At 33.6% G+C, this 19,270-nt stretch overlaps 2 protein-coding genes across 4 annotated transcripts in view; one reads left to right on the top strand and one right to left on the bottom strand.

Moving 5' to 3' along the window:
• LOC143236918 (guanine nucleotide-binding protein G(o) subunit alpha-like) overlaps positions 1–8,628 on the bottom strand; it is a 77,177-nt gene extending 68,549 nt beyond the window's left edge. For both annotated transcript variants that reach the window (XR_013019802.1, XM_076475601.1), the window contains exons 1-2: positions 7,858–8,628; positions 7,493–7,535 (exon numbers count right to left, since the gene is read on the bottom strand). Coding sequence is in view for 1 of the 2 variants with exons in the window: in XM_076475601.1 (XP_076331716.1) it covers positions 7,493–7,535; positions 7,858–7,975 (161 nt within the window). In the remaining variant the exon portion in view is untranslated. The remainder of the gene's footprint in view (positions 1–7,492; positions 7,536–7,857) is intronic.
• A 4,260-nt stretch (positions 8,629–12,888) lies between these two features.
• On the top strand, positions 12,889–17,298 carry LOC143239415 (uncharacterized). 2 transcript variants are annotated; one of them, XM_076480445.1, is made up of 3 exons: positions 12,889–13,107; positions 16,458–16,772; positions 17,128–17,298. In XM_076480445.1, the coding sequence occupies exon 2, from the start codon at positions 16,497–16,499 to the stop codon at positions 16,725–16,727; it is 231 nt and encodes a 76-aa protein (XP_076336560.1). In that variant the 5' UTR covers positions 12,889–13,107; positions 16,458–16,496; the 3' UTR covers positions 16,728–16,772; positions 17,128–17,298. The 2 variants fall into 2 exon arrangements, with proteins under 2 accessions (XP_076336560.1, XP_076336559.1); XM_076480444.1 differs by lacking the exon at positions 12,889–13,107 and adding an exon at positions 15,544–16,203.
• The last annotated feature ends 1,972 nt before the right edge of the window (positions 17,299–19,270 follow it).

Genomic DNA, 19,270 nt, shown 5'->3' on the forward strand with positions numbered 1-19,270 from the left:
GTCATCACCTGAAATAGGGGCATGGAACTTCTCATCACCTGAACTAGGGGTATGGAACTTGTCATCACCTGAACTAGGGGTATGGAACTTGTCATCACCTGAACTAGGCGTATGGAACTTGTCATCACCTGAACTAGAGGTATGGAACTTGTCATCACCTGAACTAGGCGTAGAATAGAAAGCCTGGATAATTTGACGTTATTTAAAACGTTTTTACGAATTAAAAAAAACAAATAAACAACAACAAAATAAATTAATATGCTTATTTTTTCCCTATCTCTCGTTATTCGTGGGGCGCATGACTTAAACATTATTAATATCAACAATAAATATTTAAAATGGTCAAAACTACTAAGCAACTATCAAAATAACCTTCTAAAACCTTGGTCAACGTTACAATGTTTTTTAAACTTCCGAAAGTACAAAGACTTGCGGGAACTTTTTCACATGACAATCTTGGGTATGTGCGTGCGTGTTTTGTTTTCAGAGCAAAACTATTGCGGGGAAACGAACCCCTGATTTTAGAGCTGCAAGTCCACAGACTTAACGCGGTCCCACCGGCTGGGTGCAGTCCTGATTCTTCCATTAAAACGTTCTCTATAACTCATAATGTTTATATACAAATCTTGGTTGGGATTGGTCCAACAGGCTCGGAGAAGTTAGGGTGCAAACAAACACACGGTTCGTTTATTCTACACATAAGATAACGTGTCAAATCACGTTGTTAATCAGCTGTTCCACCTAAACCATACTGAAATGCAGTTTGACAGGAAGATTTAACCAACGACGTTTCGTTGTAGGTGTGGAGGCATTAAATAATTCAAAGATAAATTAATCTTCTATAAAAAAAAAAGTCACCCGTCAATCCATCATATAACAATACGTAGAAATATATAATATATCTATAGCGTAAGCAAACGTTGATTAATCTGAATCTTTAACAATCTGTTTCGCGTACTATGAATAAATATACGTAAATTAAATACAATCAGATATTTAAAACAGGGCAATTAAAGAATTAAATTACGAACACCGAAAAACATGATCCGGTGCGTTTCGTACGTTGAAATGAACGACGTTTGGCATTTGTGCTCCATGGAGTGGTATTTGGATGTTGTTTGGAATCGTGGCGAAAAGTAACAATCTAAATAGAGACATTTCGGGTTAACGTTTTAACCAACATCAGGTGATAATGTGACAGTCGTTCGTGGATAGAAAGCCAATACACTTATGAAATGAAATAACGACTATTTTAGTCTAAAATACATCCTATCCATTTTGTGACTGAAAACCATCGAAACGACTAAAACAACTGTGGAATTATATCATTTTTTCTATAATTAGCGTGGGACAGGCTAAAGGTTTATCTGATGAACAAAGGAGCAATAGTTACTGTCCTTAATTGAAAAAATAAAATAAAAAACCGTGTTCCACTAATTGGTTGTCTTATAAGCTTAAAAATTCAATTTCATAACTCGGTCACACTAACCCAAGAGCTGATAACGAATACCTTTTCTGTTCTCTGTCAATCGGTATGCAAGGGCACCAGTGCAGATAACCAACCCTTACGTAACTTGCCCGCGTATCTGAAATACAATCTAAATAGCGTTTCTTGACGTAACAGCACTGCTCTCCGAGTAAGAAAGTTATACAGGGGCAATCCATTAAAATTAACCCTGCATTAACACAATGAAAATTAATTTTTGTGTGAATGAATTCGCCGACTTCACCACTAGGTGGTTATCCGCTCGTATAAAAGTTTGTTTGTTTGAAATTAAACACAAAGCTACACAGTGGGCTATCTGTGCTCTGCCCACCACCGGTATCGAAACCCGGTTTCTAGCAGGGTGAGACCACAGATATACCGCTGTGCTACTGAGGGACTCGTATGAAAGAATACCCTCCTATAAAGCTAGAGAACTCATTAATTATCGCTCGATGTGTCTCTGTAATGTTCACAAACGACCTCTATGTGGCTACTGGCGTCGCGGGTGTACAGCAATAATGAATTTGACATAGTGTTGTATTTCGAAAAATGAAATCTATGGAGGCCCGTCAGGAGAGAAGAAGGAGACAGTGATTCCCCAGAGCTGTTAAACAAATAAAATGCTTCTTATTTTCTTCTATTCATATTTATATTTACTTTGTTTAGGTCGTAAAAACGTTGAGAAACTGCATATTTTTTGTAACAAACCACTCAAATATTTATTCATGTTTCACTCTGTGTCCTCTATCGAGATTTGTATGGGATCTAGAGCATTTAAACCTTTACATTCTATCTTTTTTCACTGTATAATTTCTTTAAGAGGCGAAGGAAACAGCCGAGAGGAGCCGAATCTTATTACAGAGTTTAAACAATAATTTTGAGTCTACACGTTTAACTGTACAGATTAGGATCGAAATTTTACAAATAACCAACGAGAATCATTTTAAGAATAGTTTATAACTGCAAATCTTATTATTTTGTGACTGCTCAATGTTTTTAAGAACATGAACAATTAAAAGTTAGTTTCGTTAAATGATTCGCAGTGGCTTGATTCAAAATATGCACCAATATACCTTGATTATTCCATTTTTGTAATTCTAACAACAGCTAGGCCTTGTCTTTCCCAATGTCACTACCAAGTGTTTACAGCTGTGACAGACCGATAACTCGAATTCACTTATAAATAAATTGAAACACCTTGAATAAGTACCTGTTTTAATATTCTTGGTTACGAGGCGCGGTTAAAATATCGCCGGCCTCTTAATGTTAAATATCCAATACCATCGATCTCATTCGGTATTACACTTTCTCACTAAATAACGAGATTGTTCCTGTTTTCAGTGCGTTAATATAAATAAAACAATCTCGACAAGGTACACCTATTAACACTATATGAACAGCTTACAGAACAACCATTTAATAACAATAACATTCTGAACAATGATGTAGTGTTAAAACAATGTAACTGAATGCATGTATCCCATCTAATTCTTATGGTTCTTGAACTATCAATACCAAACTTAGCAGAAGGACTCAGGTTGGCCAGGGAATGTACTAAACTATATTGGCCTAGCCTCCTACAAAGGGGATAACAAGAGAGGCTAAAATGACTGATGAGAACCTAAGAGTGGGATTTTTATGGTCGTGGAAACCAAATCTTGCATCTTATTATTTGTTCCTAGATCCCCTGTGTTTATACCTCACTCACAAACCAGTGAGAATAATCTTAACACACATGCTCGAATACTATGAACAGATAACTAGAGTAAGTGAGGGCAACGGAGGACCTTCATCGGTACACTGGGGCCTCTGTGAATCTTAATGGCGATTTCAACCTCGTAGTAGAGCACAGATATGTTATGTGAATTCATGTAATAACAATAACTTAAACCAGGACAAAAACGTTTTTAAAACATAATGAAAAGCGAGGCTTACGTAATAAACATCGTAGGTAACAACAATAAATGTTATTAATTTGTTCGTAATTACTCTTAATTACATGTATTATTTTGCTATTTCTGAATACATTTTAATTTAATTTAACCAATTAAAAATGACTTCTTTTAAAAATGGAAGTACGTTTTTAATTTTTTACCCCTGAACATGCGTATTTTTAACGGTTAACAATTTTGTCAATTATTTTGTAAGATATATTTTAAGTCGTCACGTGTAGAACATGCGTCTATTATTGAGGACATGTTTCCAATACATATTAAAGACAAGATAAAATAACAGCAGGTAACTAAAATCATGTGTGATATTTTTAATTAATTACACAGTAGCACAAATATAGATAAACATAACGTCAAAATGGCCTTTCTAACTAGAAATCGTGACATTTAAACTAAGTGTCATATTGCCAATAGTAACGAAGCACACGTTTAATATTCTTTCAATGTTACGTTGCCATAGGTAACAAAGCACACACATTTAATATTCATTCAATGCCATGTTAGCAACAATAACTAAGCATACATTGTTAATATTCCTTCAATGTCATGTTGCTAATAGTGATAACGCACACACTTTTAATGTTAATTCTATGTAAGTCTAAAAGATGCATATTTTCTATAAATTTATAAGTTTCCTTGCTGATGATTTGAATATTAAGCGACTGTAGCTTTTACTTATTTGTCTGTACTAGGTAGCTCCCCGCTAGTACAGCGGTATGTCTTCAGATTTACAACGCTTAAACCAGGGGTTCGATTCCCCTCGGTGAGACCAGCAGATAGCCCGATGTGGCTTTGCTATAAGAAAACACTGTTACTAGGTAACAATACACACATGTTGATGAGGCAATGTATGTTTCTATTTAGTACAGTAACGACAAAACACTGGGTACCTTCCTTCCCTCTCGTCTATCAGTTGAAATTTGTGGATGGGTAGCGAAGATAGCCTTTATGTAACTTTACAGATGCATGAGCCACATGACTAACTAACGTGTTCTTATGCAGTTTTAAATCACAAACTAAACATGCGAAAAAAACCTATTCCCCCTTCCCAAAATAAATCCTGGGCGTTACATTTTTTAAAACCATGCTGCGAGGCTAACGGGTAAATAAACAATAACTTATAAGCATATGGAAAAGTTTTACAGATAGTGGAACATACTACATACTTCTAGAGAACATTAGTCTGACTTTTTCACATCAATTTTCCTTTGTTGTTTTTGTCGAGGAAGTGACGTCACTTCCTTTATACATTTGTTACTAGTTTGATTTTCTCATAATTAATTACACAGTGACACAAATAAATAGTTTTTTAACTACAAGTGTCCTAAAACAAATTCTTATACATTAAATTTTCAAAGCAAGGAAATTTTTCCCATTAATATCTTTTACTCAGTTTCAATAAAATTATGGGTCGCGAGGTTATGGTTACGAAACAAAACATTTTAATTATCTTCTAATTACACATAAACAATTATTTAGTGTTACAAGACTTCGTTTCGAAGTTCTACGTTTCGCGCGAACATTTAATAGATTTCTGTTTATAAATGTGTGACGATAAGGTCACGAATTTTACAAAACTCAGAAGACTACATGTGGATATGAAGTTTTGAAACACAAATGTACATACTACGTAACATGTTAAATATTCTTCGCAGTGGTATATGAAAATATATTGAGCTGTCATATATGCTTACCATATCCGACTCGAAACGATCAAGATGACCATAGATGTTTTCATTATTTTACAATATTGGCTTATTTACTCATAAATGAATCGCCTAATGGTTAATTCGGGGCGCTCAACTCACAATCTGCTGGTAGTGAGAGCGAAACCTGTAGCCAGATGTGCTCGCACTTTCCTCCAAGAGGACGTTATAATGTGATGGCCAACCCCACTATTCGTTAATAAAAAGTAAATCAATTGTTGGTGGTAGGCTATGTTGACTAGCTGCCTTCCCCCTAGCATACCTGTTCAAATATAGGGACTATTAGCACAGATAGCCATTGAGTAGCTTTGAGCTACAAAATCAACAGATATAACGGCATATCTGTGACTCGCAATGTTTTACGTTTGTTTCTCCTGTTGTTTTAAGATATTCTTCTAGCGATAGTATGCATAGGAACTAGTGGAAAGTCCGAAACACCAGTTTATCTTAAGCCTTGTTTAAAATTGGAATGGTTTGTATAGTACCTTATTTATTAAGACTTGTTACTGTATTGTTGATAAAATTCATCGTTTTATACAAATGATGCTCATATACTGTATACTAAACACCATCCTTATTCTACATTTATTGAGAACGTGGTTTCTATTTACATTAGTTACTGTCGCATTTGTTAACAAAGCACTCACGTTTAATATTCCTTTAATGTTACGTTGCCGTCACTAACAAGACATACCCGTTTAATATTCCTTCAATGCTATGTTACCAACAGTAATAGAGCATATCACGTTTGATATTTCAATATTTTGTTGCTATTAGTAACAAAGCGCATAGGCCTAATATCCCTTCAATGTCATCTTATTAACAGTGACAGAGCGCACGTTCAGTATTACTTCAATTACATGTTTTGAATTGTTACAAAGCATATGTGCTATATTTCTTGATTATTGTTTTTGTATGTGTATAGTATTACTAAATAAAAGAAACTTAAAAAGCTTTTTCTAATTCTGCATGTGGAGAAAAACCATGTTAAACCTAAGTAAATTATTAATCAAGTTATTTTAATAACTCATTAATGGATAATACTATAAGAGTACTCTAAAAACACCTTAAGAAACTTCTGGAATTTTGTATTAAAATTGACAAAGTAGCAATCAAGTTAATTGTGATAACAATATAGGCCTCACTAGCCAGCCATCAGATATATCACAACAAAATGATGTAGTGACTTATGAAATATGTAATTAAATATCTTGTTATCAAACAAGATTAAACCGACGCTAAGAATAATTCGTATATACCGGCAAGTCGTATAACGCAATTTCTGAAATCTCAACGTTTTTTCGCAAACGTTTTAGGCTAGAGTTTATTTCTCTTAAGTTACCTTTAACCCTTAAATGGCGGCCATCATCAGTTGATGCTGCTGCCTACAACATCCCTGCTGTTTAAGGGTTAAATGTTGATTACTAATATAAACCTTGTACTACCTGAATGTAATTAAGAACATAATAACAGTAAGCTAGCTTCTTGCTTAAAGGCTTGCTAACGCAATGTGTAAAAGTTGTATTGAAGTTGTAATACACACAGAAAAAATCCAACGTTTCTTCTATTATATATATATTTTTAATACAAAACGGCAGACTCAATTCCTGGAACACATACAACTAAAACCACTATTACCGGTTCTTGTGGAAAGTGGTCGCCCCCGTCTATTTTTCTCACGAGTCAGCTTGTCCAGCTGGACTGTCATGTATTTCTTATACCTTTAACTAGAACGGCGCGAAGCAGACCCATTTCCTAACAATGTTTTATTCGCAATGAAATAATATACAATTCCTCCAATAAAGCAGTAACAAATACAAATTAATTATGAAAAATAAACAATTTTTAGAAATTTTCATGATAAACAACATTCGTCATAATTAATTGTAAATAAATACCTATATATATATATACAAATTTAATTTTTCTAACTGAAATTAGTAGAGTAGTAAACAGTTATTACTTAAATATAACTAAATATAGAGCGCTTTTAGTCTTTCACTTAACCTTTAGTATACTGACCGTAATAGTTAAATGAAGTAATACAATGTTGTTTAACTAAGTTGAAGGAATTCTTGGAAATATTTGTTTGATATTAAATAAATCATGATTTATATATATATGTATAGTTGAAAATGTGCTTTATATATTTTATCTGTCACCACATGCTCAACACATGTTTAGCCCTACCGTCATACAGGTGTGGCCACGCCCTACCTCAAGCTCAAGACCACACCCAAAACTCAGATTTGCTGATAGTAATATTTTAAAATATCTGTGATAGGCTCAGTAAGATATAGTTTTACACCATTTGAAAATAATTAAAATTTAAAATGAATGATGCTTACTTCATTTGTTTTACGACCGTACTCTTCCCTGATTCCCCAGCACCTGTAAAATTATGAGAAATACAGTATAAATACGGTGATAATCGAACGTCATGTTTAACTACACATCAAATCAGTCTGTAATGGATTCTTTAATTAACGTAGTGTGTACTATTTCATCCGTGGAAGATAAAATTAACACACCGATTTTTTACACAAAGTACTATTACTTACACTCAGTTCTAGTATCACTTTATAAATTAGGCTTTCAACATTGGAAATAGAAATACCAAAGACTTGCACTGTTTTAGGTTATTCCTAAAAATATAGCTACTCATTCGCTTATTTTATACGTTAAGTTGCTAGCAAGTAGCTGAGGGACTTACCTAAAAGCAATAATTTTATATCTTTAGCAGCTTGAATTCCATCTTCTTTGAGATTTTTCTCAATTTGTCTACTTCGAGCCATCGCGGCTCGCTCCTCGGAACTCATTGCGCATCCCATGACGGAGGCAGCAGACCTCAGCTCGCAGCTCTGGTAAATTATATCGCGACTCCACCACAGTGCCTAAACAGTGAAACAGTCTCACCGATCAAGCACAACTAAAATCACTACTAGTAATACCAGGCTACGTATCCTGTTAAAAAGCTCTTTTAACAAAGGTGCCACAGGTATCCTATAATAACAATCAAAGTTTTTAAATTTTCTGACCAGCAATACTAATGGGTATGAAAAAAAATAGCTTGCGACCTCTTGAAGGGAAACCGTCATAAGACAGTAATGAAAAGAAATAGCAAATGGCGGTACCCAATCACGAACAAGTATAGGGTTCCCAGTTTACGGTTGCCATGGTCTCACCTCATGAGCTTTAGCGGGTGAACATGACGTCAGGAATCCGTTCTCAGCCACTCAGAAACATATGATGTTGATAACCTTTAAATAATCGACCAAGTACAAGCGTTTTCGGGTATTCAGATTAATTAATAAAGAAGTAATATCAGCTGAATAACACCTGTGATAGTCAGGAAATAATACTTAGACTCTCCAATTCCTCTCGGCAAGTGGTTTGTAAGAAGATAAAGATACGCTTTACCACGGATTTAACGAACCACACTTACAATGTAGCAGATGTTACAGCAGCTGTTTCCTTATGAAGTAACAACCGTTCCAGGCTTTCAAAGCTAGTATGCGCAAGCGTTGAAGAGTTCGCGGCTTCCTTTGTGACGTAGGATAAGAACAAACAAACCCTCCAATCTCTAATGGGAACTTTGTTTCTGCATTAAACGCAGACTTAGCATATAAATAAAATACACTACACGTACAATAATTATATGGAAGCACTGTTACTATTTTTTCCCAATTAATTTATATTTAGAAAATAGACAATTTGTTTACGTCGTGAAATAATTATTAGCACTTTTCACGATCAAAAGATAAAGATCTCATTTGCTGATTAAACTTAATACTTTGATTAACTTTAAAGTGTATTTTGAGTATTTTTATTTGTAACTGTTCTTAATTCAACATAATATTTCGGTTTGAAGAGTCTCAGTAATATCTGATATAAAACAACAATATTTCAGCTGTTACGTTAATCATGGGATGAATAAAACAACATTTACTTACATAAAGTACTTAAAACTGAGAAAAGAAATAAGAAACTGTCTTCGACAACGCACTTGTGTATTGACTATTGAATAAACGACTGTGTTAATTCTCAGTCACTGTTTTTGCTACTGGCAAAGACATCCACCTTTCTAACCATATGTTTGCCTTTATCGTATTGTTTTACATGTGGTAAACCTTAATACAGTGTAATTGCGGTAAAATAAAAATAAAATGGAACATTTAGAAATTAAAACAACAAAGTACGAAAATATCCCACTCCTCTCGTTGAATCGAAGGCCGTAATTGTCACAGAAAAATAAAGGAGTGCCATCTATTGGTAAAATTATTAAAGTCTAGAACTAAAATATTATTTTCTCCAAACATCGCGAGTTCGGTGCCCAGAAAAAGTCAGTACAAAGTGTTATATAAAGAAACAGAAATTGATAAAATGTTGACTGTTTTGTTGTGTAGCTATTTAGTGATGCCCAACATCCTGGCCCAGACATAAAACAAATTTTCTAAGAAATTAGACGTAGAAAATTCGAATATAAATGTCGTTCCTAGAGCGTTTAGTAAGACGACGTGACATATATTAAGTCCAAATAAATGTGCATAGGCAAGGGATGTGTGAGTCGTGTGCAGTCATCTTCCCCCATATTACACCCATACGAGCGCGTGTGTGTAAAGTTTGTTTATTTGCTTGCTGTGAAGCATAAGGCTACATAATGAGTATTTGTCCTGCGTTCACCTCAGATGTCAAAACTCAAGTTTTAGCGTTCTAGACCGACAGAATTTTTCGTTTAGCTGACGGTAGACATATATATGTAAAAAAACGTGTTTTAAAGGTTTAAAAATACTTTCATATGCTACGAAATTGTACCATTTGTAATAAAAGTTATAAAACTTTTATTTGAGGGGAGCATATCCCCAAAGTTTCCAATAAAGCTTTGCCATCCATTTCTTTTCTATTTTTTTTTTTTTTGCTTTAAGCGTAATACCCCCTTCAGATTTGTTTCTACGCTTCTGGTATAAATTAATTCAAGTTTATTGATATCAAGTGTGGGATATAAAGTGCTGACAAATTAGAATGTTCTCTGTGAACGACAAATTTTAACTGTAGATGGCGCTCTTTTAGTTTAAATTGTTAAAATGATTTTGAAAATGCTTTACTTTGTTTTCGGGTATTGGTACCAACTACTTAAAGGCTATTTACGTTAGCTGTTCCTAATTTGAACTGAAGAAGGCTAGAGAAAAGGAAACTAACTTAAAAGCATCACTGACAACTCTTGTGTTATTGCTGTCTGATTGAGTATTAATATTTCACTGTTAGTGTTATAAATATACGACCCAAAGCACGAGGCGCATTTCTTTTGCTGTAACGAGACATAAACACTGGACCCGCAGTTTAACAGACCAGCAAACTAACCACTTGGCCAGGGTTGTATTTTACAACATAAACGTCATGTCGCCAATAATATGAAATTACGCATCATAAAATTATTACTTGAAGTACAAAAACTTCTTGAAACTATAACATTTAAACCGATCTTAGAAATATTTTACATAATTCCACCATCAACAACAAGTTAACATTTTCCCCCTAAAACAGCTACAAAAGACAAATTCAGATATTTGTACTCTTTTGACAGACCATTAATCTGACAGACCAGCAAACACCATTATTCAAGCAAGAAGGAACAAATTCACAGTTAAAAGCTATAAATCTTATCAATTTTAGCTTGACGGGACTCGGATAAGACTGTAAGTTCAAATTCTAATTATGTAGTCAACCAACATTACGTGTTAATTACATAAAACAAATACTGCGACTGTATTTTGGTGTAAGACACGGGGCCCTGTCATATCAATAGTTAATTTGAGATAATCCTTCAATGGCCTACTCGTGTGAGAGATACTTTATGAATCTTATATTTCATTTGTTTTATTAAGTCCTGAATATCATGTATATAACGTGGAAATTCAGTTATTCGGATGTGATTGGTTTTCATTGTAGGGACAGTGCTCGTACACTTCTTCCGTTCGTTAAATTACCTGATAGTTTTAGACGTCAACTCTAGTTTGATTCTAATAAGAGAGTATTATGAAAACTAGTTCCAACAGAAAAAAAAACTCATATTTTATAGAAATTGAAAAAAAAAATCTCTTCGTTAATGCAACAGTGTTAGTGTGCGATTATCAATATTCCATGGTATAATTACAAATTAATTATTTTACGTATCTTAATAAAATTTTGTTTTCTTTTGTTATGTTGTGAACGCCTTTTAGTGTTATATCCGATTTGACATGCTTTGGATTGAAGGAAGTGTCTGGTTGGCAATGGATATGACGAACAAAGTGTCGTTAGAGTACTATTATACTCTCTTTTAATTCCAGAAAATCCTCAAAGGACCACATAAGGAAAGTAGTGTTAAAAATACAATAGGCTTAATGATAATGTATTATGATAAGTATAATTAAACTGTTTATTTTTATTCATGGTAAATATTCACGAACTAGAAGACACCATGTTTTACGTTGTTAGTTTGTTCTGGTAGAAAATACTTTTATAATAAACGTCTGGGGAATTATATATATTTCTTTGTTTCTCGTTGAAAGAACAATTCCTCTTTCAAATTCTTGTACATAAAATGATAGTAAACACATGTAACTATATTATTCAATCTATGTATCTAGAAATCAGTGCACCAGACTTGGTGTAACATTCGTGTTCCTTTACCATACACACGCACAAATAACAAGATAACTGAATCTGTAGTTTTCATTTTTGGTAAAAAAAATATCCAAAGAATCAAAAGTAACTGTTGTTGACTTCCTACCTTCCTTCAGTTTAAAAGTATGGACAGTTTGTGTAGATAATCCTCAAATATTTAAGAGGCAAATATGTTTCCACAGTAATGTGGCGACATCTATACATAATTAAAATAAAATGTCAATATAAAAGAGCTTTGTTAACTGATTAGGAAATAGTTCTCTGTACAAAGTACATAAATACATGTTAAGGATAAAATGCATATTAAAGATTAACTTTATCCATAACATGTATTTATGTATTTATCCGTACAATGATAACAATGTTAAAAAAGTCAAGCCAGTTGAAATCTCAAAGACAGAAATACACATTTTCTGTAGCTTTCCACCATCTACTATATCATATTATATTTGTATAATTTAAAAGGTAAATTACATGTACTGAAAGTCACGTGTTACTAGGTTGAAAATCTTATTTTGAATTATAGAAACCAACTAAACTATTTTATCGGTTATTTCAAGTTTTTACCATAATTTGTTTACTAATTTCGCTTGTTTTGGTTTTAACTTCACTATAATATCGTAATAAAATGAGTTATTTTATCTGTTAATTATTAATTCAATAGTTTTGGTCCAGCATCATCAGGTCAAATCTATCTATCACAGAATAGTTAGCTACAAGGTATTTATGACGAAGATTTGTCTTGCATACGGATTTTAAATGGATGTGTTACTTTGTTATTTCCAGTAACCTTTCTAGCTCAAATTACAACTTTTTCTCTTAACCGATACGTCATCGTATAATTTTCTTAGTTTTTAAAAATATTTTTTTTGAAACTTGAGGATATGTTTGAGGAGACAAAAAAATAACAAATATTAAATTGTTGTTATCATAAAAGGTAAGGTAAATTTATTATTTAATTGAAGCCTAATTTGTAAAAAAGCGATCTTCTTAAGAACTAAACAAGAAAGAGAAACAAAAAAAAAACGTTTTTTCACGGTAGATGGCTCTCGTTGTTTGCGTCCCGAAGGTACTGAGCACTTGCTGGGCGGTCCGTGCTTAATACTGGCGTTGCAGTATAGGATTTTTTAACTCATGATTAGTCTAATTTAGCATCTCGAGAAACGTAAAAACCCTTACGGAACCAAAACAAAGTGTTATTTCTAAACTATTCTCTTTTCTTCTTTGTAAAATGAAAACAACAAATGTTTTCACTTCTGAAGAATCTGTCGTCACAGGCTAACGTTGTGTTTCGTACGTAAGTGGCTTCTGTTATGTTACCACACGTATTAATGATCAATAGCTTTGTTGGTGACACAGTTTTACCACAATAAATTTAAAAATAAATTGGCTGTCACGAGATGGGGTTAGTGTAACAACAAAATAATGTGTTCAGTGAAGTGTTTAGTTTGTTTGTTTTTTTGGAATTTCGCACAAAGCTACTCGAGGGCTATCTGTGATAGCCGTCCCTAATTTAGCAGTGTAAGACTAGAGAGAAGGCAGCTAGTCATCACCACCCACCGCCAACTCTTGGGCTACTCTTTTACCAACAAATAGTGGGATTGCCCGTCACATTATAACGCCCCCACGGCTAGGAGGGTGAGCATGTTTAGCGCGACGCGGGCGCGAATCCGCGACCCTCGGATTACGAGTCGCACGCCTTACGCGCTAGGCCATGCCGGGCCTATTGTTTAGCACATTTTATAAAGTGTTTTGAAAATTAAACATCATGTCATAGTGTTGAACATTACACTAGACATTTCTCTTTGCTATAGAAGATTCTTTTATTGGTAGAAGTTTGTTTAACCTATAAACTGAACAATACAGCCTGTCTTATCAGAAACCGGACGTATATGTGAGACCTCTAGTGGCACTAACTACAAAGTATATGTCATTCTATTCAAGATTTTCATACAAGTTCTAAAATAAACAAAATGTGATGTTTTAATCCAAAGATAATCTGAAAAACAAGTAGCTACTAATAAGTACTTATTATTTGTAAAATATAAAGCAAGAAGTAAAATTATTCAATTTATTATTTTATACGTTGTTCTAATTACAAGTACTTTTTATTTACTGTACCTACCTACATAACCAGTCTTTACTATTCAATAACGTTGTTAATCTACGTTCTTCCCAGTTTTTATTTCTGTAGTAGTAACCTCACCAACATCAAAGGATGTGTCATCAATTGTTAAGGGAACTTCAAGTGGTTGCGCCCCTGGTGGATCAGCAATAAGTCTATGTGCTTAAAATGATAGAAATCGGACTCTGATACCTGCGGTGCAAAAAATACGGCAAGAATGCTCTGTATCGTTGCACATAACAACAGTCAAGTACATGATACGAATAATATCGTATTCTTAATGTTTTATTAATGCTACGCTATATTAGTTAATTTTTTGTGCTTCCACAGTTTTTATTTGTTTGGGTTTTGGTCCAATATATATATTCTCCTATATCGAAACTATGACAATCTAAACGCTTTATGTAATGGACTCTATAAATACTATATTTTTCAATATTAAGAGACGCCTAATGTTGCAATTTGTAGTGCGGATGGGGAACGATACAGCGTGACGCATGAACTTGAGAAGCAATAAATAAAAATAAATGTTATTCTTAATTATAGTTTTATTTATTCTTGAAACAAAATGTTTTTAGTTTGTTTTTTATTTCACAGGAGTTTATACAAGCATTTCAAAATTTTCTGTTTACAGTTTTGAGATCCAAGCTCAAGATTTAGATAACTTATAAATGAAGCAGTGATGAGTTGACAGGTCTGGTCGTATTGAGAAAGAATCTTCATATATCTTTAGTCCTACACATAACTGTTGTAACCTACTTTCCTATATTTCACTATGTCTTGTTTCACTTTCTTTTTCATAGGTTTAAAACAGTATTACCTTTATAAGCTTTTGTGCGTATTACTGTTTATCTCTGTTTCAGGTTCTTAAAGGACTGAAATGTTCTAAATAAATCAGTAAAACCTATAATTATTTATTATAAGTGAGGTTACGAGAGCAGGGGAGGTAAGAAGGAACAGTTGCCCCACTTTCTTGTTTTTTTGTCTTTTGGATTCCATACACGCCACACATTCCCAACAGGTAAATCAACAATTTTCTCCTTCCTCGATTTAAGTCAAAACTCTTACTTATGCTGATTAGAACGTACTGAATCATCAAATGATTGTTATAACGTTTTTGACCACAATTTCAATAATACTCCATGAAGATCTGTCAGCTTACAGTTAAGCCTAAATCGGTGTATTAAGATAACTATGCAAAATAATAAAAGTTTAAGTTTATTTATAAGAACAGTTCGTGTATGTAAAACAGGAAAGTTGTTACAATCTAAAGTTATTTTCCCTTCGGTGTCACTTGGAATGTATCACTTAGTACACAGTAACGTTTATGTATTTATTAATCATGGTTCCTGTACGGTTAACTTGAAGAATGATCACTTTACGCAGTTTGAAGCCGTTGATGCGTAATAAGAATAACTATCAAGTTCCACTAATATCTGAAACAAACAAACAAACCTTCAACAAACAGATACAATGAATTACTCACGCAGTTTGACGTTTGACGTATTTCACTTGGAAGAACATAAACTTTTATATAAATTTTATCCAAAACTGTGGAGAAACGTGCACGCACGTCTTGAAAAACAAAATGTTCGCATTTTATTTAAAGGTTACATAAAGGGCTCACTGTGACGTGTTTATTGTACAGATCAACACCTCAAATGTTTCTAGTGTTGTAAGTGTTAATGCTTATCGTTGAACTACTGAGAACGTTAAATTATAATAAATCTCGCCTGTAACACCGACACGATTTTGCTTTTTTGATACGCGACACTATGACAGAAGATATTAAATAAGAAAGAATGAAATCAAGCTGATAATAGCCACTGATTGGTCACAAACTTTACAAATACGGGTTTCCATCGTCACCAGAGGCGTTGTGAGGATTAGAGCGACATCGACGTTGGTACGAAGTTCTCAGTTACGAAACTACTAGACTCGGCTAATGACAAACTTGTTTACGGTTATTCGGAGAGATCCCTCACTATTTTGTCGGTGCCATTCACTCACTGTTTACCCAAGGCTGACAATCCGTTTCGCTTAAATTCGAGTTCTTAGTGGGCTTCAATTATTCGTTTTTATTTAATCTAATTACTGGCACACAAAACAAGCGTGTGTGCTCACACAGACCACACCTTTCTGGTTGTGTATATAAAAGTGATGTCGGCCAGAGACCATATCAAACCAGTGCTGGGATATTAAAGTGAAAATCATCGTACAAAAGTTTCTCCGAGTTTGTTCTCTAGCTAAGACACGATGAAGGCTGTGGTAAGTCCTCAAATACACTATTCGTATACATGTCTTTTACCAGCGTATTTGCAAAGCACGAGCGTTTATTGATACGTTATTTCTTTAATAATTGTTTTAGAAAATTAGTTTCCTTGTCGGTCGTCTTTTTGTCAACTTTAAAAATAAATTCCACTAAAATATATGACTTGGAGTATTAGTATTTAGATAATATAAATACTTGTCTTTATTATTCTATGAAGACGTTTAATAATTTTACTTTGACACTTTTCTAGTTCGTTGCTGTTCTATTTTTGTTGGCTGTGGCATCCGTCATGGCAGGTTATATACGTGGCGGATACGGAGGTTATGGAGGTTATGGTGGACGTGGTTATGGAGGTCATGGTGGACGTGGTTATGGTGGTTATGGTGGACGTAGTTATGGAGGTTATGGTGGACATGGCTATGGAGGTTATGGTGGACGGGGATATGGAGGTTATGGCGGACACGGTTATGGAGGCTACGGTGGATACGGGAGACATGGTGGTGGCTATGGTTATCACTAAAGAACCAATAGATTTAATCGGGTATTAAAAATACAAACGTATAAGGTAAGACATGTACGGACGCGTCACTTTATCTCTTCCAGTTTTGCTCACAAAGGTTTTGTATACAGGCGCCAACATTACTGTTTGTAAATCAGTATATTATCTGATATTTTGAAATAACTTCAAGTACTACCGTTTTTGTAAGAAGTGGTTTAATCGATTTTCAATATATCTATATATCAGAGAAAGCGTGAACGTACGAACATAATACAATTAATTTTACAATACTATCATGCTATAATTATTCATGTTAAAGTTTAATAACATTGTTTATCTTCTTGTTGTCATTTCATCAACTATTGTTTGTTAACCATACATTGTTCTTGGTGATAGAGGTTTTCATGTTTTTTTCTTAAAGGTTCCGTTCACGAGTGAAGAACAGTGCAGGCTGCATATGAACTTTACGTCACGTGAGAGAGACAAAATACGTGTTTCTTAATAGAGATTAATATTACTTATGAAAGTTGTTGTTATAAGGAAAAATATCTCTGTATTTTTTCAGATTTTCAATAAATTTTAATTGCTTGTGTATTATCTTTATCTCTCCTGATATTAACATACAGACTGTATTTAAACGGATGTTCCTAGTTTAACTCCAAAATTACATTACATTAGGTTTAAGCTATTTATTCTAACAACACTCAATACAAAGAACAAACAAAAGCAAAAAAATACAAATTTGGTTGTTTTTGTTAACGTCCAAAAACCTGCTTAGGCCAAAAGAAACGTCCCAAGTATCATGGCGGTAGGTCTTAGGACAACGCTGAAAACTGTGGTACGATTCCCTTGGTGGGCAGAGCATAGATAGCCCATTGTGTAACTTTGTGCTTAAACAAACCTTATATCCTATAAGCAAGATAAACAGTGAACTTTGGTTGTTTTGTGGTAATATCTTGTTTTCGGATTAGACCAAAAATAACAGATAAATCTGGTTGTTATTTGGTAAAGTATTGTATGTATAATAATTGATAATAATTAGATTCATGTGAACTACTATGGTTTGTGTCTTTTGTTGACTAAACAGCATTTCAATCAGTTGTGTGAACATTAATATATGTGTGACGTGTTTATCACTAGTTGATACAGCAGCATCAAACAATAAAGAATCAGTAGTTATGAAAAAATCGACATGTCTCCGTTAGTTAACTTTGAGAAACGTTTCTCTGTAAATCTAAATTATTTAAAGTACTGTTACGTACAACAAATACTACAGGATAATGGAGACCCTAAACAATAGTCAGCGTCAAACTTCTAAATAAGTACAATATACGTGAATGCCATAAAACTTCAGTGTTAATCACAAGTAATAATAAACCAGAACAGTACACTAAACAACAAAAATTTCAGTTAAACAATTCATTGTCACCTTTGTTGTATTATTCAACAAGTAAGCAATAATATTACTGTGTATACAAGTTTCACTACTCGTAAGAAACATACGGTGAAATATATAAAGATTATTAGTTTAATTCTTCTATTTGTGTTATGAACCTGGTGGTTAAGGAACTCGATTCCGGTGTGAAGGTAAGGCCTAATATTCGTTGATTAAATGGTAGTTCGAGAGTTGGTGTTGGGTAATGTTTACCAGCTATCGCAGATAGTCATCGAGTATATTTTGTGAAGTCCAAGTGACAAATAAACAAACAAACGTAGTTCCAGTGCTCTCTGGTTATCATATTCTTGTAAAATATTTCAAAAGGAAGATAAAATATTATATTAAGTATAGTTTGTAATACTTTATAATATTTATGGTACATGTGATATCTGAAACAATTGTTATATATTTATCTAAATGTAATCATGATTATAGGTTTCATAACGCTGACGCCATCAGGTAAGACTAAAATACGTCATTCAAGAACATATATATAAAACATCTTGACGATTACAATCAGAAATGTAAATATAAACTAACAGTATGTTTTTATTATACATAAAAAGTTAATGATTCTTAATGTTAGATGTATTGTGTATAGTTTGTTTGTTTGTTTTGTTGTTAATTTAAAAGCTGCAAAAATTGCTAATCCATGCTCTTTCCATAGCGTGTAGCGAAAACTGATTTTCACTGTTCTTAGCACAAGAAACTTAACGATGATCCTCCAGAAGCAATTGTTATGGCTCAAGCGCAAATCCCTATCGTTAATTAACTCTTCACCAAGAGAAATCTAACCCAGGATTTTAACTGCGCAAACCTACCGCTGACCCATCGGAAGACTTGAATGAAAGAAATAGAACAAATGTATTTTTAAATGTGATAGATATTTAATTAATATCAGAATAAATGTACTACGTTCTAGTGACAAGAGTTTGTAATTTGAAGCTAGCAACAAACTAAGGTACCAGAATGTATGTTTTAATTCTACAGAACCGTGGTCGTGCATGATGAAACAGGTATTAAAAAAGAAAAAAACCTTAACTGTAAAGTTGAACAGTATACAGTAGATAAAATGTTAAGGCAAATGTCGGAAGTATTATTCGGAACCACCTGAAAAACACGTGCA

This window comes from Tachypleus tridentatus, chromosome 13 (genome assembly GCF_004210375.1).
Source record: "Tachypleus tridentatus isolate NWPU-2018 chromosome 13, ASM421037v1, whole genome shotgun sequence".
Lineage (NCBI taxonomy): Eukaryota > Metazoa > Arthropoda > Merostomata > Xiphosura > Limulidae > Tachypleus > Tachypleus tridentatus.